The following is a 20,655-nucleotide window of genomic DNA, read 5'->3' on the forward strand; positions in this document are numbered from 1 at the left end:
TAATTTGAAAAAGGTAGTAAAAGAGTAAAAAATATAGGTGATAATAAAGAGTTAAGAAAATTTAAAAATCCTATTAGTATTATATTGAAAAAGATTTTTGTTTCAACTCCTAGTAAAGTGTCTTCGACGCTTCTATACTATTTAGAAAATAAAAAGCTGTTTTTTCCAGTTGGTGTTACTTTCTCTTGCTTAAGTTTTGGCTAAAGTAAACCATTTTTTGATCGGTGAGCTTCAGTTGAAGAACACAACTTTCTAACAGGTTAAGTACGTACCATCAGCCTTCCGGGATAAAAAAAAAAGTGTGTTGGAGTAGCTCAGCAGTTAAATTTAAAGGCGTAATTTTGTTTCCCACCTGCACTATTGAAACTCTGCCATTGGGCTAGAGTTAAGGGACTCTAAGGTCAGCTAAAGATATAGGAGCTAGCAAACTAGGCCAAAACCCTAGCCTGAGTGTTAATAACAGGTTATGTAGATTATACTATTTAAGTAGGGTAAAAGTTGTCGCCGTTGCTCTCGCTCAAGGTTTTGGGCTCGATTTTCTCAGACGCGACTATCTTTTGATCTTCGAGGGCTACGCATTTGACCTCGCCCTCATATATCCTATTAGATAATTTTATGTAGTTAAAGAAGACAGTGCATAAAAGGCTATAATATTTATCTCATGTTGGAAAAGCACACCTAAAGCTCAAAACGCTAATGAAGAATAAAAATTAGTGTTATTGGTTATATAATAATGTCGCGAAATTAAGAAAGTCAATGTCTGTAAGAGTAGGGGCTATGAGGAATGTGAGGTGATATGTTAAAAAAGAAACAGCACATGCATATAATCTTCGACTACGCGCTTATCAGAGCCAAAGATCTTTCGAGTATAGGCGAAGCAATTTAATAAAGCTATTGGTTCTCCCCATGCCTTTTATTCTCGTTAAGTTAAGCTATATTATAGTTTAAACGAAGAACGAGGCAAAAAGCCATGTTGTCTTTTATGTATACATGATTTATCTAATTGTTTTTTCTTTGTAGTCCTTATTTCAAGTAATGATAGGAAATTCTGTGCCGGAGTTTTCTATAAATATTGATTTGTTCACTTGAAAGTAACTTATTTAGTATTTTGACTTGTTGCCATGTATCCAGCTTCACAAGCTGATTTTTGTATATACTTTTGTTTATATTGGCCATCCTGTGATTTAGCGTTTCCGTTAATGAGCTTAATATGCCCCATATCGGTACTATAGTATTAGTTATCAGTCCATGAGGATATTATAAGGATATTGGAGGAAATGTTAAGTTTCAGGGTACTAATAATATTAGCATCCCTGTGTACTCTAATAACGGAATAATTTAGCGGGGCCCCTTCTAAAAGTTGAGATATATCTCTTCAGTACTTTAATTTTTCCTATTTAAAAAAGGGACATAGTTCATAAGAACTGCTACACACTGTTTTTGCTTAGGTTTAGCTTAGTAATTTAAAAGATTGCCACTTAATTGCTTAAATTTTTGTACTCTGCAACTAATATATTAAGTTGCATTACTCTTTTACGGAAAACTTTATAAAATATATTTTAATAAATCGACAACAACGTAAAACCGAAAAAAAAAATTATATTCCAAATTATTTATGAAATTAAAAATCTTTCTCAGTATAAAAATTTTACCACTATTTTTTGTTTTAATGGAAGAAGTTGTCTTTAGGCTTAGCTTCCTTTCTTCCTTAAGTAAAAAGAACCTCTTTTAGAATGAAGGAAAAAAAGTTTTAATTTTAACAAGAGTCATACCTTAAGGAAAATAGCATTTCTGTATTTATCCGAGTACATTTATGTAAAAATTTGGTTAAATAAGGTAAAACAACATAATTTCTATGAAGTCTAAAGTTTTTTTTATTAGTATACATTATGGCGATGTTTTATGTGAAAAACTTCTGCATATTATCCAGCTACTGTATCTACAAATCTAATAACTATTTATTCTTTACTATTCGGTAAGCGGGGAAACTGTGCGCTCATTAGAAAGGAGGGTAAACCCATTCCTACCTTGAAAATGTGAATTAAATTTCAGTTACAAGTTAAATATATGCAGAGCGACCACGCCGTGTTTAAAGTTGCCGACGTATCTAAACTGAAGAATACTTAAACGTAAACTTATATATAACTTCATTTGCGCGATTCTTTTTTTTGGTCTTTGATGATTATGTACTATAACTTCGCCCATATTTAGAGTTTACAAGGGCGAAGTTCAAACAGCATCTATTAAGAATCAAAATGAAGAGATGAGTATATGAAATTTAACTCACGACCTGGAGTCTGCTCTTAATGTCACTGAACCCTGGCCCAACTCGGTTTCAGCATGATATTTAATCTTTAAGCTTGTTAGTAACTGTTTCATTTTAATTCGCGTCTGATATCCGATGAATTGATGCAATATTATAAACACGCTTTAGTGAAGTTAAAAAAAATAACATTAAACCTATATCTCATAACTCTCACAACTACTATCATTATAAACCGATAAGCACGCTTACTTATAACTAAGTAAGGTTTACTTCCTCAAAGAAATGACAGAATTATAACTCTTAATGTATTGTGACTACACTTACCTAATAACTTAAGTTTTTTTGGTCAGTAGAGCCCTCGGAAGAGAAGGTTTCTTCCCCTGAAAACCTATTTTGGAACAAGTTCTCTTTTTCTTATTAATCTCTCTTCTTCACCCTACGTTATATAGTCACCATTTATAAGTGTTAACGTAAGAGGCTCAGTTACTGATCTGCTTAAATGAAAGGGTTACATAAGCTGTAGTAGATAGATAGCAAATTGTTATTAACTAAGAAAAAATACATTGCAGCCAATAAAAATAATTTTTTAGTATATTACGTGAAAGGTTAAACGACTAACTCTTATAGCAAACTTTTTTATAATATTTAGCTTCAACAACAATTTTAAACCTCTCTTAAGATATTTTATAATCAGAAAACCAAAACTATTTTTAAAAAAAGCTCGTGTAGACGATATTTATATTTTAACTTTTTTAGTATCAAATGGTATTACGTCAACTCCTTAACTATATAAGCATCTGCACACAATCAAGGTCCCCGTGGGACAGATTAACCATCCCTAAAACTTGTCTTTGGGGGCTGTGCGTTTGCTTATGATAATACAGAAATACTAGCATTCTGAACTCTTGAAAAGGAGTTAGGTTTTCTTGCTTTTTTTTGTGGCCTTTTACATTAAGTGTTTTGTTTTGTTATAAACCGCATTTTAGGGTTTGATAATTATATTATTCTTTAACTTATTAAAGAAAAATGTCGGACCCTTTAAGTAATCCAGAAACCAAAATAAAGAAAAATTTAAGAAGTAAAAATGACCTATTTGAGAAAGTCACTAAGGCCTCCGAAGCAAATTCTTCACAAGTTTTAAGCGAAAATAATTCTAGTAGTAGTACCATTACTAGGAACAATAGTAAAAATGTTAGTAATAGTAATAATGGTAGTAATTACACAACTGGCTGTAATAACGGCTGTAATGGTGAGGTACTAATCAATCATAAGGGTAATAGTTCAAAAAAAGAAGTTATTCAGGGCGAAATTTTAACTGTAAAGTGTAAAAAAGAAAAAAAGAAGAATTTTTGTATTAAAGTTAAAACTTTATTGGGTAGAGAGTTAAGCGTTTCTGTAAATAAAGACACTTGCACTGTGGACCGTCTCAAGTGGAAAATTTATCTTAAAACAAAAATTGAACCTTGTTTGCAAAATTTAGTTGTTCAGAAAGACGGAAGACAATTGATATCAGGTTGATTTTCAGTTTTTATATATTTACTATATATTTACAAAATATAAACCATTTGTGTTTAAATAGGTTTCCTCTTTGAAGATAATAATTATTTAGAAAACATGGTAGTCGTACTTAGTTGTAAAGTTAAAAGCGGTCTTTTAGGACAGTGCGATATTCTTTATGAAAGAGGTTATAAAATAATTGCTTAATTCTTTTCTATTATATTAGTACTAACCCTGTTCTTTTGTTTACTATCGATTTTAAATGCTATAAGGAGTTTGTTGTCACCATGATTTTTATGAGGAAGACGATTATATGGACGAAGAGGAGTACTTGTCTACTTTAAGAGAACTTTTTTTGGATACCGCTGATTGCGATGATGATTACGATGATGATGAGGAGGATTTAGAAGATAATTACTCTGAAGAAAATGACGTGGATGGCTTGACCGACTTGAACGAAGAAGAGGACTATGACGATGAGGAGGAGGAGGAGGAAGGAGATGAAGAGGAAAAAGAATTTGTTGAGGAATGCTGTCGTGCGGCTCAGGATACCGTAAATCTTTTTGAAAAGCACGAAGAAAATAGAACCTTTGGCTCTTTAATATTAAAAAAACTTTTTTGGAAGTTGAGGAAAAGTGCTAATATTGAATATTATCCCGTTAACGATTTTACAAGGTTATTATAAAATTTATTATTTAAATATATTTTTTTACTGTAAATTAGATCTATACTACAACTTCCCTCCAACTCTGTTGAATTCTTGGGTCCCTATCGCCCTTGCAGCACAGAATCAATAGGCTCTGGAGAGCAAGTGTTATTAAAGCGAAGAGCTCTCCAACGGGAATCCGAAAGTCTCCCATCGCAAATTGTAAAGCTTAAACTTGGCAAACTTGAGCAGCCTGTACTACTCCAAATTCAAGTTAAAGACATCCCTGACGATTCTAATGCGGCTCTAAATGAAGGAGCATACCATACAGCTAAATGCTTAAAACAAGTTTCTGGTTCTTTTCTTCATGATTGCGCCATGAGCGCCAACAGGAATGGTTTAGAAAAAGACATAAAAGATATTGATAGTTTATCCAAAAAACAGTTCAAAAAGCATTATACTATCATATTGGAAGCAGTTAAGCAGGAGGAAGAGAACATATTAAAAGATAACGATAAGACTAAAGAAAAAATTAAATATTTACAAATGGTGATGTCTAAACGAAAAAGAAGTAGACATGAAAATCAACAACCCCAGGATGTCACTCAAATTGTATGACTAGTGAGTTGCTTCTTAGGATAAAAATTAAATTTATTATAACCCTAATACATGACCCTTTAAATATCCTTTATGCTTCATATTAATACAAAGCCTTCAGGGGCTTTTTTGTTTACTGTTATTTATAATACGGCACTTATTTTATTTTTTCCTTCTAAAATTATACTGGTTTTGCCTGCCTATTTTTTATTTTTTAAACTCGCCATGTATGAAACTTTATTTCTCTATAATTTGGCATTAATAACCAGTTCAGGCTTAAATCTCACAATTTTTATAACCTCCATTTTTCTATTTTTTTTTCTTTATCAATTTATTGAATTATATAATGTCAGTGTCATTTATCTGTGTATTTAGTTATAATTATTAAAAATATATATGTTGGATAAACTTTGAATGAAATTTTAAATTATGTTACATATATTAATTTAAGATGTTTAACTATTTTTAATTTTTTCAAAGCATGCTTTAGTAACTAGTACTCAAAATTTAATATTTTGTACTACATAACTATAATGGTGAGAAACTAATTATCAATTAATTTAAATTTTCTAAGTCAGTTATCTTTTTGTTAATATATACGATGATTCTTTATTCTTTGTTAAAGTTGATGGCATTTGCAACAATAGTAAATAAATTATATACATGATTGTCGCATTTGTCACTTAACTTATTTATACAAGTATAACACTACCATAGCCTTTGGTAGTCCTTATCATCCTCACATTACGCCTTAATGGTTCCTTTGCTGGTTCAGGGGCGTTAATTTCTTTTCTTTAGTAGTTTAGTTTAATGTCTACCTGGCTTAGGTTTTTTATGAATAATGCTTATCTCCTTCTACTATGCCAAGAAACAGTTAAAAAATTGACAGATGAAGCAGTAGAAGTTGTGGTCGGTAAGCAGAAGGGTCTATATTCCAGCTGAGTTAAAAACAACCTTTTTTTACTACTGCTCGTATGCTCTACCTGTAAAGCAACGTTACTTCTCCGCTTCATTATATTATATACTCAATGAAGATAAAATCTTGAACGCCACGTTAGAACTATTTGGACTTAACACTAAGGAAAAAGGATTGAACACAAGCTTTGCGGTTTGCAGTAGCCTAATTTACCTGGTTAAGACGTTAGGTACTAATCCAGTGCTCTTCTTTAAACATTTTTTACCTCATCATACTCAACTGCACTTAGAAAAGATTTATAGTTTGTTACCACTACTTATTTTATTTATCAAGTTATTTTATTTTTATTTTAAGAGCGTCAGCCCGGTTATTTTGTATTTCCTTGAGTAAAATATAACTTTGCGCTTACCTATAACCAATGTCACTAGCCCCGGCCTGCAAAACACTTTTATAAAGGTGGATTTCCAACAAGTTTTTATTCTTAGTACCCTCAAAATTATAATTCAACTCTTTTTAATCATCTTACCATATAAAACTTCTCACTAGAAAAAATGTTATGTAGAATTGTATAGTTGTGTGTACGTTTTTTAGTAAAATAGCGCTTGCATAATGCTTAAAAGTTTGCAACCTCTTTAAATTATTTAAATTTCACTATAAGAAATTCTCTACCTAACACAGGAGAGTTTTAACAATTAGCATTTTTCAAGAAGCGATATATTGATTTACTAAAGTTTTAATACAATAAGCAGCAACACAGACTCAAGTAGCCCTTTATGTTTATCGCCTTCATTTCAGTAAAGAGACTGAAAAGACAACTCCCCAGTGGGGAAATGAAAAACCCACGACCTCGAGTTTCCACGCTTACAAATTATTTCAATGCGGAAGGCCATGTAAAGAACCTTTACACTTCAATGCTGGACATTAAATTAGCGGTTTAAAGTCCTAGGAATGACCGTAATATGCCAGTGTTTTAAAAAATAAAATTAAATAAAAATTAAATGGCTCCCGTTCTTTTCGTTCCCGTCCTTTGTAGCTATTAGTTGGCAATACATATCCTCAAAATATTTATTTTGATTTCTTTTACGTTACCCGAGTGTCACTCTTTATAACTGTTATTAAAAGTGTGTTTAAAATAACTTGGCAATTTTCCAGTGATCATTATTTATAATTATTCGGGAACCCCCAAAATAAAAAAATTTCTTTCTTTTAAATATAACGGTCAAAAATTATAATTTTTTTTTCTGTTACCCAAAAAATATGCACAAGGGTCATGCAGGCCATAGAATTCAAACAGTCTTAAGGAACTATACTCACGTTCGAATGAAGGCTGATTTTAGAGGAAGTATCATCTTCTATATCTATTTTTGAGGAGATATTAGGATCTTAAAAAAAAATTTTTTAAAATATTAGTTACTATGTCCATATAACGTAAGTTTACAGAAAATAGCTGTAATTTTTTCTAATTTAATTGCTTTGTTCCTATCAGACTATTGTATCGCTTTGGTCACAGATAAGAAAAGTTACCAAATTTTAAGTAGTCGTGGAAACGTATAGTTCCCTTACATTGTATACTTTTCTCTACCCTCTAACAGATTACATACGTAAAATCATCGTACCGGGAGATCGAGAGTTGTCGTTGTAGTTCAGTGGTTAAGAGCATTGATGCGCGTCCACAAGGTCGTAGGCTCGATCCCCACTGACCTGACTCTATTTTTCGGTTTTTGATGGTCGCGTATTTAACCTCGCCCTCATAAATTCTAATGCTGAGTTAGTTCGATCTCCTTTAGCGTAGATATTAAGATTAATTTATATCGCTGTATAAAGGTCTGTATAAAGGTGACAGTGAAAGAAAAACAGTTTTATTGAAATGCCTCACCATAAACTTGTTTTTAATTACCACCCTATATATGGTAATTAAAAACGCTCTTAGCATGCACTAACGGTTATCTTCTAGAAGTCTGGTCTAATGTTAAAATGTCATCTTTTTGCAACGACACATCTTTTGTGTCTTTTTATAAATTTAGTTGAATATAAATACTTAAAATGAAAGCCAAAATATTAAATCTTTTCTTCAGTCCAGAAAAATGGCGTCGAAAAGAAGCTTCTCCGAGGACTCGCAAAATTTCATGAGCAAACAGAGACCGTGGATTTCATTCACTAACAAACATTTTGCTGCCGAAAATGTATCAAAATCGATTTTATACAGTATACTGCAACGTTTTGAGAGTGAAGTGATGTGGATAGAAAAAAAGGAACTGATCGTAAGGCGTCAAAATCATCAAGCAGTATCTCTAGAAAGCCAATGTGTTTAAAAACAGTTACTCGTGTTCTCTTCGCCTATCTGCAAGAAAGTTTGGTGTAAGCTCATCTTATTTTTGTAATTTTTTTTTAAAATAAAACAAATTTGAGGTATCGGAGAGAGCAAACCATACCAAAGCCTTCAGAAAATCAAATTAAACTTGCAAAACCAAAGTACGGTCGTTTGCTGCTAAAATTTTAAAAAAATTGTGTTATTATTTAGGGCGAGTCATATTTTACTCTTTCACACAATACTATTAAGAAAATGGCGGTTTTTACACAAGTAGTGTTTCAATAGCATCTTCTAGCGCTAAGTTTGTCACAAAAATAAAATTGGAAGGCGTTAGTATGAATCACTGTTGGCCTAAAGGAACTCGGGTGTCTGATCTGCATTTAATATCAAAGTGTACTTAAGCGACTGTATTATACAAAGATTTATTCGGTATATTCGTGAAAATTACCAAACGATCAATAGGTAATCTGGCGCGAAGTAGACAACTAACATTATGCTAAGATCACAGTAATTATCTGCGACAAGAAACTTCAACTTTTTAATAAAATAGGACAACTCAGCTTATCCCCTGAAGCTCGTCCAATCGAGGATTTTTTGGACATCGTTGAAAAGAAGGGTTTACGATAGAGGGCTCTTAGTTAGCCCATAAACAATTAATGTTTATCAGAAGAAACAGTGTAGTTGAAGTTCGATAATTTTTTTTTATTAGTTATTAACTATACTAGTTGTTAAATATGTTAATAAAGTTTTTCTGTTCTAATATTAATTTCTATAATTGAATAAACTGTAGTCCAGATTTCTATAAAAAACCCGTTACTAGGCCCATAAATTTTTTAAAGTTTAGTATTTTCTTACTATATCAGTATATCAGTAGTGGTTATACGAGAATTAATTTGAAGGATGCATCTTAAGTTTGAGGTTATAATTAAACTTATATCTTTAATTAGTCGATATATTTATCCATTTTCTGTCATTGGCTTCTACAATCGCATTGCAACACGGCCAAAATATTTTATCGTTTCCTTTAAAAAGATTTGTTACGTTCTTGATTGGTTTATTTTGTGCGCCGTACTATGTGTATAAAAGTTTGCGTTTTAAGTATAATATAATAAAAAGCGCTAATAATATTTAAGACAAAGCTAACACCGAATTTTAAATATATTCTCCTTGATGCTACTAGTGAAATATACACGGGTTGCGACTAAGGGCTCCTCCATAACTATTTAGCTAAGTAAAATGTTTAATTTACTCGCAGTACCCTAGCAAAATCGTTTTTTTTACGTAAGATACAAAAAAAATTCTTTCAGATGGTCGTTGCTGGAATAATTAGTTTTTCCACATAAGGACTTGCTATTTCAAACTAAATTGAAATTCAACTATACTCTTCGTATCATTCCTAATTAAATGGCTACGCCTGTTTACCTTAAAAGTGCACAGCATGCCTTACGGTACTTTCCCGAATGCAAAAGCGGGTGATAAAATCTCTCAATTTCATCTTAGATTTCACTTTCTTCGAAGAACTAATTTTCTCTTAAGCTCTCAGTTACTGCCCATATAAATTCTCTTTCTTTAACTATTTTTCGCTTCTTTATCTTAATATTCTATTCAGAAGATAAAAGGTTAACTCTATCACCTATTAATCTTACATGAAAACGTTTTTTTAGTCTTGTAATTCTTCAGAGAGCAATTAACCCATACCCCGTCGCTGTGTTAACCTTGACGTCCAGAGCTTCAAAGTAAATATTTTTTTCTAATGCATAAAGAACTAAACTTCGTAATACTTAGATTCCAGGTCCCCATATTCTTGTGGTCTATGCACTTAGAATTTGACGTAGCATCTAAGCCAAAGGCACTAATTATTAGCACTTCCATTTAAAAAGATCAATACAACCAGCCTTCTGATAATACGGCCTTAAGGCCTTACGGGTGCTATGATAATAATAAAGCGCACCAAAGTTACAAAACGTAAGTAAAACGAAAAATAATAAAAACATGAAAAACAGACCAGTACATATAATTTATTATATAATAAAATAATGATATAAAAAAACAGGGATAACTTAAAGAACAAAACTAAGAAGTAAAGGTCATCCAAAGCCGAGACTAGTGATAGACGTGGGATGGCTCAGTGTAAGGAATATAACGAAAATCGAGGAGCTTTCCATTGAGCGCAAGACTCTTAACCTTGACCTGAGGGTATTAAAATTTAGGAGCTCCAGATAATAACATGCGCAACCGTAACGTCTGCATATTCATCCCTCTAAGAGGCGCGTTAACTAGTAAAAACGAGATTTAGTATATACTAAGGATTATAAGTATTTACATAAAAATAAAAATTTGGCCTCCAGTAGCAAGCTTGGCAGTTAGCTCTTATAGGTTGCAGCGTTAAATAAAAATACCATATTTTTATGTGTGACTGGCTCAAAATTAATGGAACCCTTAATTAAGGGAGACTATAAAGGAACCCTCCAATCAACTCCTACTCTACATTTAACTAAAAAATTCAACATTGAGGTATTATATTATTATGTTTAGGTAAAGAGTGCGGTGATTTCTGTTTTCAGAAAATCTGCAAAATTCCTTACCCCAACTCTTTTTGAGAGGTTATTTAAAAAACCAATATTAGTTTAACCAAATTGGGAAAGGAGAGCCCTCCTAGCACTACAACTACATGCCACAGTTCGACCACACGTGTCGGACTATCAATAACAACGAAATATGTGATGGTACAACCATTACTAAATTACAACTATATTAGTTCCATAATGTATATGTACAAATAGACAGACATTGTCTTAAACAAAGTAAATAGCTATTTTATAAACAATTATAAAAGCAAAAAAGCGATATATATTTGTATAGTATTTTGAATAGTTATAAATGTAAGCCAAAAAATAGGCTTATTCCTTAAATAAGTTTACATTATATATAGATATACTTTATATCGCTCCATTCTTTGGTTATGGCTCCAGATATTTTAAATAATATATTGTACTAGCTTCGAGTTACTTTCCATGGCAAAATTGTATTGCTTTAACTGAAAAGTAATGAATAAACACCGAACAGGTTAATTTACAAGAAACCCGAAAACCTGACATTTGTTATGTCGGAATCCTTCTATGCCAAATGTTAACTAAGTAAGCTGTCTAAAAAATAAAAATAAGCGGGCAGCTGAAGACTAAATACGGCTTATTTTATTAAAACATTGTATGGACACAGTGGACCTTTTTTTTAATCCTATAATTAATAAGTTTATGCAATAACCAACCTTAATTATGATATATAGTGAAATTACTAAAGAAAAAAAATTTAAAAGACAGTTCAAAATATCACATTCTAGAGTGATCTTACTTTTTATTTATGTAAATGCTTAATTTCAATTTAGTATATTAAGAAGTCTTCATACAATTTTGTGGATTATTAAATAATTGTATGCCCAATGCCATTCTTAAACACTGAAGACCTACCCTTATAATAAAAAAAGTTAAACGTACTAAAATTTTAATCGAAACCAAAACTTTTATTCCTAGAGTTTAAATTAGATATTTAAAAGTTTAACAAAAACTAACAGTATAAATTGTCCCACCAGTCCAAAACTACACTTTTAAAAAAGTTGCAAAAAAAGTCAAGGCAGATGTATAAAAAATACATTTATTGCATTATATTCGGAGTAAGATTATTACTGCATTAATAGAGAATCAAATGGTTCTGTTTTTTGGAAGCAGCGCGGGCCTGTAACTCGTTTCGTTTAAATTCTTTCGCCAGACGTAAAAGTTTACGATCGAATCTCTGAGGTCTTCTTAACTTCTTCATGCGGTTAAAAGCCTGTTATATGTCAATTATTTACAAAAATTCGTAATAAAATTAATAAATTTTAATTTACGCGCTGTTCTTTTTTTCTTCGGAGTCTGACTAGTTTCCTGATTCTACTAAGCTGTCGTCTACAAAAGTTAAAAGTAAAATAAAAATTAATAACATTATATATAAGTTTTTCAAGCTTTCAAGTCCCCATTAAGAGCAGATAATAGATTATGATTAAATTATCTAAAACTATAAACAAAAAGAGATAAACCTTAACTTTTACTAAAAAATGAAAAATAGATTGTATAAACAGCCATAACTGGATTGAGAGTTTTCTATAAACTCTTAAATAGTCATATATAGTTTAGCGCAGTCTTAACAAACTTTTGTAATTCTCTTACGTGTACGGTCTTATTATAAAACATGAAGAAAAATTCTTTAAAGCTAACAATTTTTTTAAAGATCTTTAATGTCCCATAAACGGTTGCCTTTTTTAGCTTTTAAAAAGTATATATCACATAAACCAATCACTAACAATGTGTTAATTTTTTTTTTAAAAATTTTAAAATGCATATACAAATATATAATATTCAAAAATTATTAAAAAGGGCGTAATATATGAAATGCATATGAAATCTGGCTTTCGTCAACCATAGAGATATCAACATAATACTTATAAATAAAGACAACTGTAACTTTGCAAAATCTTACAAAAGATATGATAAAATGTTTTATAAAAGCTATTATAGTTTTAATAGGATATTCTCCGAATTAACTAAAAAAGGGGAAACGTAGAAGAGACTTAAATAGCTAATTTTAATAAGCATTTACAATAGTTTATGAAATAAATAATATTATAAAGGTTTAAAATAAAAACCTTCCAAACTGTCTAACCGGAGGGGGAGGATTTGCGTTCCTCAAAGCTTCCTCTTGAATCTTTTCGTATTTTCTAGTAAATATAATAATAATAATAATAATAATAATAATAATAATAATAATAATAATAATAATAATAATAATAATAATAATATACTAATACTTTCTTAGTAAATTTTGCAAATGGAAAATCATGTTTTTATTTATATTTTCCTGACGTTTATATTCAATTAAGTCTAATAATATATGTAAAATATACAATATTTATTATAGTTATCTTAACAGTACCGCAAAGCCTATTGTGTGTATCCATTTCTTCTTGAGTCATATTTTTAATGTCGGGCAAGTCTTGAATAATTGTTTCAGAATCAGGCCGCTCTCGTAGGTAATTCAGTTTCATGCGGTTTCTTCTTTCATACTTCAAAACCTCAAATATATAGAGCGATGCATAGGTAATATCGTTTACCATGTTTATTTCGCAAAAATATTTTTATAGCTAAAAAAAAACCATTTTACATATCGTGAAACAGCAAGACAATAATAAATAGTTGTTTCTGTAAAATGTTTAGATGTAATAGTAATATATTCGATTCAGTACAAAAATAGAAGAGAAATTAAAATCTCAATGTTGTGTACATTACATAATTATCTTAAATAACAAAAGTAATAAAAATTATTATATTACATATTACTAATTGTTTTTAATAATTGGTTAAAGCTTCTATTTTTACCCCCAATAATAAAATATTAAACATTTATTAGACAATTCAAATTTTATTAATTTTCTGACTAATAAAAAAAATAGAAAATACAATAAAAATGTTCAAAACAGTTCTTACAAAATAAATTTTCTACACCAGTTGTTATAAGTTCTAAAGCAAAGTGTTACAAGCAATCCCATCTAAATTTGAAACCGCGGTAAAATACTTAAACTTATTTTTTTAAACCTTTTAATATAGCAAGTTTTAATTCTACATTTTACTGCAGAATGAATAATTTTAGTAAAAACCTCAATACTCTTTGTGGTGGGTGCATACAAAGGAAATGTTTTTTCAACAGAAACGCCTCCTATAATATTTCGGAGTGTAAAACTGGTTGAGATTCCTAATAAATCAATAGTGTTAAGGGGTAACTATAGCAGGAAAAGCAGTTTGACTATGATAACCGTACAAAAGTTTAAATTAGAACCAGCTTATCACTTATACTGTTAATAGTATATACCACAATAATAACCTTTCACACACTTATACTTTAATTAGTGTATGTAAAATTAATAACTTCTCACTAATTTTAAATGATAGTACAACTATAAAAAAAGCTAAATGAGCTATAAATTATATAAACAATTACTATGTGAACCAAAAAGTATAGAAAAAATAGCTACTTTTTTTTTGAACTATCTAAAACCCCCTTATTATAATACAAAAATTGTTTATATAAAGAAAGTGGAGAATACAAGTGCATATGAATGTATATGAATGTACCCTTTCTGCGGATGCCTAAGCAAATCCCTATAAAAGTGACTTCCTTGTCTGAAAGAACATTTTGCTGATGTCTACACAAAAAGAAGATAAACCACAAAGTTTCTTTGGGATTATAAGCTGGAAACTTTTTTAAGTGAACATGCTGAAACGTAACTTTAACTTTGAACAACATAAGTTTACATAAATGGCTAAACCTTACTCTAATGATGCTCCCAGGACAAAAGTTGGGGAGTTGAATTTGTTCGTGGCGTCTTGATACTAAACGCTCGTTGACAAATCGGAATACGCCCATTTTTAAATTCTATAGAAATACATTTAACTTGTTAAGGATCTTACGTAATAAAAACTTAGTTAAAGACTTAGGATAAAAGGTTTACTGTTAACATATAACAAGCAACAAAATAAAGAGTAGATTTTGAAACTATAAAACTATAAAATAAAACTTTTATAGTAGAAATACTAACATTGTAAATCCAAATAACTTGATAGAAAGCATTTTTAAGAAAGTTAACAAAACCTCTGGTCTGTCATCTTGATGCACTGGTTTGTAGTACCAAGGGCCAGGATCAACAATCTTAGTAGGGTAGACGAGATTTGGTCTATCCTTAAGCGGTGCTCTGTATTTGGGAGGAATCGGCCGAACAGTAATATTTCTTCGGCCCGAAGGTCGCCCAAAGCGAATTCCTCGCTGGTTGGCAGACCATTCTTCGAAAGTTAGGTGGGGATTTAGTTTTTTTTGTTCGGTATACCCTTCTTCGAAACTAACTTCAATAATTAAAATACATAAATAAATAGTATTATCAGTATTATCTAATATAATATTTTGTAAATAAATATGTTTTTCTAAGCCAAAAACTTGAGCAATTTACAGGAAAGCATTAAAATAATTATTATTACGTTGGCCAAATCGTGGAGTCATATCTTCTACTTTAATAGAAGATAAAGCTTGGCTGTAGAGGGCACATATCCTACTAAAAACGTTATTGTCACCATATCGAAAAAGCAAAAGTTGCATATCTGCTTTTAAAGAAGTCCTTTTTCTTTACCATCCCAATAATTTCACCTCATTACATTAGAGTTGCCTCGTGTTAACCTACATTAGTTAAACGAGGATGAAGGAACGCCAACTTTCAGATATACTTTTGGTTTAATCTAGTTTCGGTTGCCTGGATAAGCGGTGTTATTTTAATGTTTTATTATTAAAAAAACACTCTTAGTACGTTAGTTCCCTAATGTTCAGCACTGTTGTAATCGTACTGTAAAGAAAGCTTCAAACCTTTTTAAAAAGTCTTTTTTATTGTCTGACTGTTACCCCTTTCGTTTTTATTAAACACAGCGGGTGTATTATTTTTTTTTGTTTATTTTTTAACGCACAGCTAGGCCCTCCAACCTTAAAAAAAGCGAAAAAGTGCTAGATATGTAGTGTGACTTTTCTGGAGGCCTTTTTATTTTGGAATAAAGCCATTTGTGTCTTGTTAACTTGTTACTTCTACGTAAAAGCATAGATAAGTAAATCTTTTCGGACTTTATAAATAAAATAGCGCTTTCTAATTTATATATATATCCTTATATAAGAGATTTTACTTTCAAAAATTGTTTTACATTTTTTTTTTAACATGCAGATTCATTGTTTTTGTTAATTTTAGATAAATTTTTTCCGCTAGCATTGCCGCATAAACTTTTATGCTTAAATTTACAATTAACATAGATTTATATTTGCTGTTGTCATAGCTTCAGTTGCTGCCTTAGTGAAACACTATATTCATTTTTGATATCCGTATGGTATCTATTAGCTTACAAATCGTTTGGTCGTGGTTGTATTAAACTTTTATGATAAATATATAATCCATCATTACAGCTGTTATTTTGGACTTGAATTTTAATGGGTAACAGTCAATCAAACTTTTGGAAACAATTAAAAACTTTGAGCGAAACGCCTTTGACATCTACTAACATTGGTTTTTTACTTATAATTTCTATAAAGTAATTAATTTTTTGTACATGTTTTTAGGAAATTTTTCAGTTATCCTTTCACCAAGTTTTTTTCTGCAGGCTATTTGATGAACAAACTTAATGATTCTCGTTTTTTTTTACTAACAACTGATGCCATGTCTCCTTTCTTTCAAAATCAAACAGTATATTTTACAAGCCAACTTTCATAGTTTAATATTAGTAATACTACGTTAAGTAGTTTATATAAAATATATAGCAACTTTTAAAATATCGCTACATAAAATCTTTTCTATATAACAGTCTTACAAGTTTATTTTTATTATTATTTCTGCTTTTCTTCTCGTTTATATGTCGTTCATGGTCTATTCTTATATGATTATTACCTTTTTTAATATTTTGCAATATCAAAATATCATTATTGATATTCACTAAATATATAATACTGTATAAATCCTTAAGAAATATGCCTCATTTATTTTTTAAATAAGTATCTAAGGCTTTTAAAGTTTCTTTTAGTACTCAAGAATTATTTTAAAAAGGGTTCTCTGCATGTTTTTATTATCATACAAACGGTCAAGCTTTGGTTTTGTTTAAAATATACCTTGACTCTTAGCTAACTTCTAGACACGCACTTTATTCTTTAAAAAGTCTATATTTTAAATCATTATCAAATGCTTAATTTTTATTTATTTATATATTAATCAACATATAAACTATTTTTAACCAGTTTTTAACGAAATTATTGTATAACCTTAGTTCATATAGTAATTAATTTTTTAATTGCTCTTTTCGGTTCTTTTATTATAACTAAGAAGAGTACTCTCTAAATTTTTATAACTTTTTCTATATAAGTTTTCATCTTGAAATTTTTTATAAAAAAAAAACAACTTCATATTATAACTTAACATGATCAATTTTAAGAAATTATCGTTCTATGTGGATCTATTTCTGGATCTGCTTCTCTTATTTTATTATAGATTTAACGATTTGTTAATGCATCTACTTAAATTTAAAAAGCGGCTCGAAGTAATTAACACTGGACGGGTCAAAAAATTCTATAACGGTGATGTTGTTGCGTTGAGGAACCCGTTGGAAAAAAGCAAAGTTTTAATTCGTCGAATAACGGCCTCTCCCTTTGAAAAATTGGTTAATAGTTTTTTATTAAGTGGAGAATAACTGATTGTATTGTATATTTTAGAATTGTAGGTGAATATTTGTGAATCTTTCAATTGTATTACATTTATTATAGAATAATAAATTAGCATTATTTGCAATTTATTGAGATATGCAATTTTAAAAATACTTATTGGTTGTTTCCTTTTTTTATTATTAATCTCCTAAGATTCGCTTTATTAGTATTTTTAGTTTTTGACATAATAAAACAACACACACATCGCTATTATTTTATTATGATAACATAAGTTTGTGTGGCACGTGTGAAGCAAGTAGAATATTATAATGCACGGGCGAGTACCAAACTTATCGTAACCTACCTGATAATTGATGGTGCTAAATATAAATTTGGAATAATTATGCTGTACTCGAAAGTACATTGAAGTATTATACAATAATAAATACAAAAAATATGGACAAAACTAACACTCTTTATATTTGGTTTTGTTTTTCAAAAAATATTAATATTAGTTTATTAATAATTTATTATCGTCAATAATGAAAGTAGATTTCAAGTAAAGGACTAGAGGAACTTCCAGTGCCTCAGCATTCTTATTGGGTGGAATGTGATAATAGAGCTGAAAAGCCCGATAGGAAATTATATTTAAAAACTTTACTTTTGAAATACACACTAAATTTACTATATACTAGTTCAAAGTAGCAGTAGTTATAAGATTTTTATATCTATATCTTATTTATATAATTATAATGTTTGTGTAGTCTTCTCTGTTTACAGCTTAATTGTGGTGAATTATTATTAAGTACTCAAACGCGTATCTTATCATAAAGTCAAATAGACATAATTTTTTTTTAAAATTGACCTTCATTATTATTATCTTATAAACATTTTGTTAAGTTAAACTGATAACTTATATCTATACATACTGAAATTCTAAAAAATTAAATACTTAAAAATTACTTTACTAAAAATTGTTCGAAAAGGTAATTTACAAACTGGCTAGGGCTTATAAAAAGTAGTTTAGTACAGTTAACGAAATTTTCTGTTAGGTCTATTTTTATCCTTATTAGAGGGTTTCCCTATTTACTTGTAGTTTGTCTCTAATTTGTTTCTTTACTTGAAACTTAATATTAATTTGTCCTGTAGCCGAGATTTCGGTTTTGTAAAAAAGGAACACCTTATGGGAAGAGCCATATCAATTTTAGACGTCAATCTTAACTACACTCACATTATTTCTAATAGTAAAGAAGGTTATTATACTTTAATAACTGAAAACAAAATGTAGTGTAGAGATACTGTGATTATCTTGAAAAAACTTTTAATTGTTTTACGAAGTTTTTTAATATTTTATATATTATTAGACTTTAGAGCAAAAATGCTTGTTACTATTTATATTATCTATGATATTTATGATATTATAATTATTACAAATTGTTTGTATTTGTTAAAATTTGTTAATGGAGCCTGGATATGATAAATGTATTAATAACTTGACTTAGCCATAAAGGAAGACTGGAATCGGTTAAACATCGATAGAGGGACTATAAAGGTTTATTGCTAATGACTTTGGAAAGTTAAAGTAATATATAAACAATCCGCTCACGTTAAGCGTTATTAGGGCTGTAGTAATTATAATCCTTTTCCCGTACTTTTGCTTTGTGTGGACGACGTTTCAATGTTAAAGTGACGCGCCCACTTTTCATGTTACTAACGAATTCTTTTTATACAGATTATATCTATCATAGCTGATATATTCTTTCGGCGCCAGAAATAATATGGTGACAGCATTTTACGAAAAATATAGATTTTTCAGAACTTATAGAGTACTGTAAACCTGTTTGCTTTTAATAAAAAAATTGGTGAGGTCCGGCATTGTTTTCCTATTAATTGAAATCGCCTCACTCTAGAGGGTAGCCAATTTACTATGGCGGGTTATAAAGTTAAAGCCACCGAAGTCGCTTGCCTTCTGGTTCCTATTGTTACAAAAGTTTGTTGTTTTCCGAGTGTATCGTCTCTTCCTGCAAACAAAAAACCATAACTTGACCATGTGGGGACATTTTGAATATTTTGTGTTAGATTTTATACACTTTTCAAATATTACACTTAGCTTGAAAGCAGGCGTGGTGGTCACAAAAAAAAAGAGGACGGTTATATTGGGGAGGTTTGTGTAATTGATTAATTGCTTACCACTGAAAATAAAACCTTATTTCCAAGAAAACTAAGATTGTCGATAAATAAGATATTAATTTATTTAAGCCTGTCTCTGCTGTAACAGGCCTGCAACTATTCATATCGATATGCCCTCCTGGGCACATACTTTAACTAATATAATCGGCTCCTTTAAAAACCGTTAAAGAGGTTTTAGCATAATCTTGACCTTCTATCTCGGTGAATTCTCATGCACATTATCAAGCTTATAATCTTTCGGCGTTCTTGGTTGTGTAGTTCCATGTCGTTGAATTTAAGCGTGTCTCTCCGGCAATTAATATCTTCCACGATCCTTTCTTGTTCAAGCCTTCCAGTTTAGCTTTCATTTTAAGCTTCGGCACCCCCCTCTTAGGTTCTTAGATTCAACTGTCTTACCTTGACACGCTTCTTGTATTTTATTATTATGGGAAACTTAACCGAGGTCACAATTCTTAGAGTTAATAATGTAAAAGGATTTTTCATTGATTATCTTCAATAGCTGACACCAATCCACCTCTGCTTTGACCTTTTCTTATATAACCATGGTAACCACCCACTTTAGTCTCAACCTTGAATCATAGTTTAAGCCAACACCCTTTGCCTGGGGTCTACCCCGTAGTTTCTCTTTACAATAGAGAGTGTTCTAGCTAGCGTCGTGGTTGTATCTGGTTTTTTTTTTTTTAATAAGAATCGATTGGAAATTTAGGAGTAATCACATTACGTTCCTTATTTATGAGAATTTCTCTTTCTTCTGTAGCTACTTTATTCGCTTCGTTTTCTGGTCAAAGATCCCAACACAACCTCACAAATATCTAATGAAAAAAGGAAGCTAACTATTTACTCCTTGAATGGTGTCATCTTCCCGAAACTTCCAAGTCAAAGATATCTAATCCGTCCGAAACATCCTACTCCTCAACTTTTGAAACAACTTCCTTTAATTTTCTTCATTTGCTTGCGTAAACAATAGTTAAGGACGCGGCATTATTTAC

At 30.3% G+C, this 20,655-nt stretch overlaps 3 protein-coding genes and 1 long non-coding RNA gene across 8 annotated transcripts; 3 read left to right on the forward strand and 1 right to left on the reverse strand.

Moving 5' to 3' along the window:
* The first annotated feature begins 3,112 nt into the window (after positions 1-3,112).
* LOC135119513 (uncharacterized) lies at positions 3,113-5,042 on the forward strand. Of its 2 annotated transcripts, none has more exons than XM_064043920.1 (5): positions 3,113-3,186; positions 3,289-3,779; positions 3,846-3,950; positions 4,036-4,438; positions 4,487-5,042. In XM_064043920.1, the coding sequence occupies exons 2-5, from the start codon at positions 3,293-3,295 to the stop codon at positions 5,025-5,027; spliced, it is 1,536 nt and encodes a 511-aa protein (XP_063899990.1). In that variant the 5' UTR covers positions 3,113-3,186; positions 3,289-3,292; the 3' UTR covers positions 5,028-5,042. The 2 variants fall into 2 exon arrangements, with proteins under 2 accessions (XP_063899990.1, XP_063899991.1); XM_064043921.1 differs by having other exon boundaries at positions 4,069-4,438.
* A 4,390-nt stretch (positions 5,043-9,432) lies between these two features.
* LOC135119531 (uncharacterized) lies at positions 9,433-10,203 on the forward strand. Of its 2 annotated transcripts, XR_010278257.1 has the most exons (4): positions 9,439-9,464; positions 9,520-9,681; positions 9,734-9,969; positions 10,026-10,203. It is a non-coding gene; the product is annotated as an uncharacterized LOC135119531 (long non-coding RNA). The 2 variants fall into 2 exon arrangements; XR_010278256.1 differs by having other exon boundaries at positions 9,433-9,681.
* A 1,665-nt stretch (positions 10,204-11,868) lies between these two features.
* Positions 11,869-15,008, reverse strand: LOC135119532 (uncharacterized). Its single transcript, XM_064043948.1, has 9 exons — positions 14,912-15,008; positions 14,589-14,695; positions 14,395-14,465; positions 13,920-14,014; positions 13,199-13,337; positions 13,074-13,146; positions 12,912-12,983; positions 12,117-12,174; positions 11,869-12,058 (listed from the first exon to the last, which is right to left on the reverse strand). The coding sequence occupies exons 2-9, from the start codon at positions 14,684-14,686 to the stop codon at positions 11,921-11,923; spliced, it is 744 nt and encodes a 247-aa protein (XP_063900018.1). The 5' UTR covers positions 14,687-14,695; positions 14,912-15,008; the 3' UTR covers positions 11,869-11,920.
* Positions 15,009-15,501: 493 nt separating this feature from the next.
* Positions 15,502-19,297, forward strand: LOC135119525 (uncharacterized). 3 transcript variants are annotated; one of them, XM_064043936.1, is made up of 9 exons: positions 15,512-15,571; positions 16,103-16,202; positions 16,253-16,352; positions 16,447-16,529; positions 17,365-17,493; positions 18,029-18,111; positions 18,623-18,729; positions 18,979-19,028; positions 19,209-19,297. In XM_064043936.1, the coding sequence occupies exons 3-9, from the start codon at positions 16,277-16,279 to the stop codon at positions 19,251-19,253; spliced, it is 573 nt and encodes a 190-aa protein (XP_063900006.1). In that variant the 5' UTR covers positions 15,512-15,571; positions 16,103-16,202; positions 16,253-16,276; the 3' UTR covers positions 19,254-19,297. The 3 variants fall into 3 exon arrangements, with proteins under 3 accessions (XP_063900007.1, XP_063900006.1, XP_063900008.1); XM_064043937.1 differs by lacking the exon at positions 16,103-16,202 and having other exon boundaries at positions 15,502-15,571; XM_064043938.1 differs by having other exon boundaries at positions 16,103-16,352; positions 18,979-19,058.
* The last annotated feature ends 1,358 nt before the right edge of the window (positions 19,298-20,655 follow it).

Source organism: Zophobas morio, unplaced genomic scaffold, assembly GCF_036711695.1.
Source record: "Zophobas morio isolate AGI-343-1 ecotype UQ-CSIRO unplaced genomic scaffold, CSIRO_AGI_Zmor_V1 ptg000269l, whole genome shotgun sequence".
Classification (NCBI taxonomy): Eukaryota; Metazoa; Arthropoda; class Insecta; order Coleoptera; family Tenebrionidae; genus Zophobas; species Zophobas morio.

Bases quoted from the DNA above. Each gene is read 5' to 3' on its own strand.
- LOC135119513 (XM_064043920.1), top strand. From the start codon at position 3,293: ATGTCGGACCCTTTAAGTAATCCAGAAACCAAAATAAAGAAAAATTTA. The intron at 3,780-3,845 runs GTTGATTTTCAG...GTGTTTAAATAG, and splicing joins CGGAAGACAATTGATATCAG to GTTTCCTCTTTGAAGATAAT. The intron at 3,951-4,035 runs GTTATAAAATAA...AAATGCTATAAG, and splicing joins CGATATTCTTTATGAAAGAG to GAGTTTGTTGTCACCATGAT.
- LOC135119532 (XM_064043948.1), bottom strand. From the start codon at position 14,686: ATGGGCGTATTCCGATTTGTCAACGAGCGTTTAGTATCAAGACGCCAC. The intron at 13,338-13,919 runs GTTTTTACTAAA...TATATATTTGAG, and splicing joins CCACCACAAAGAGTATTGAG to GTTTTGAAGTATGAAAGAAG. The intron at 12,984-13,073 runs GTATTAGTATAT...TATATTTACTAG, and splicing joins TTGCAAAATTTACTAAGAAA to AAAATACGAAAAGATTCAAG.
- LOC135119525 (XM_064043937.1), top strand. From the start codon at position 16,277: ATGGGTAACAGTCAATCAAACTTTTGGAAACAATTAAAAACTTTGAGC. The intron at 16,530-17,364 runs GTATATTTTACA...AAATTTAAAAAG, and splicing joins CTTTCTTTCAAAATCAAACA to CGGCTCGAAGTAATTAACAC. The intron at 17,494-18,028 runs GTTAATAGTTTT...TAATGAAAGTAG, and splicing joins CCTCTCCCTTTGAAAAATTG to ATTTCAAGTAAAGGACTAGA.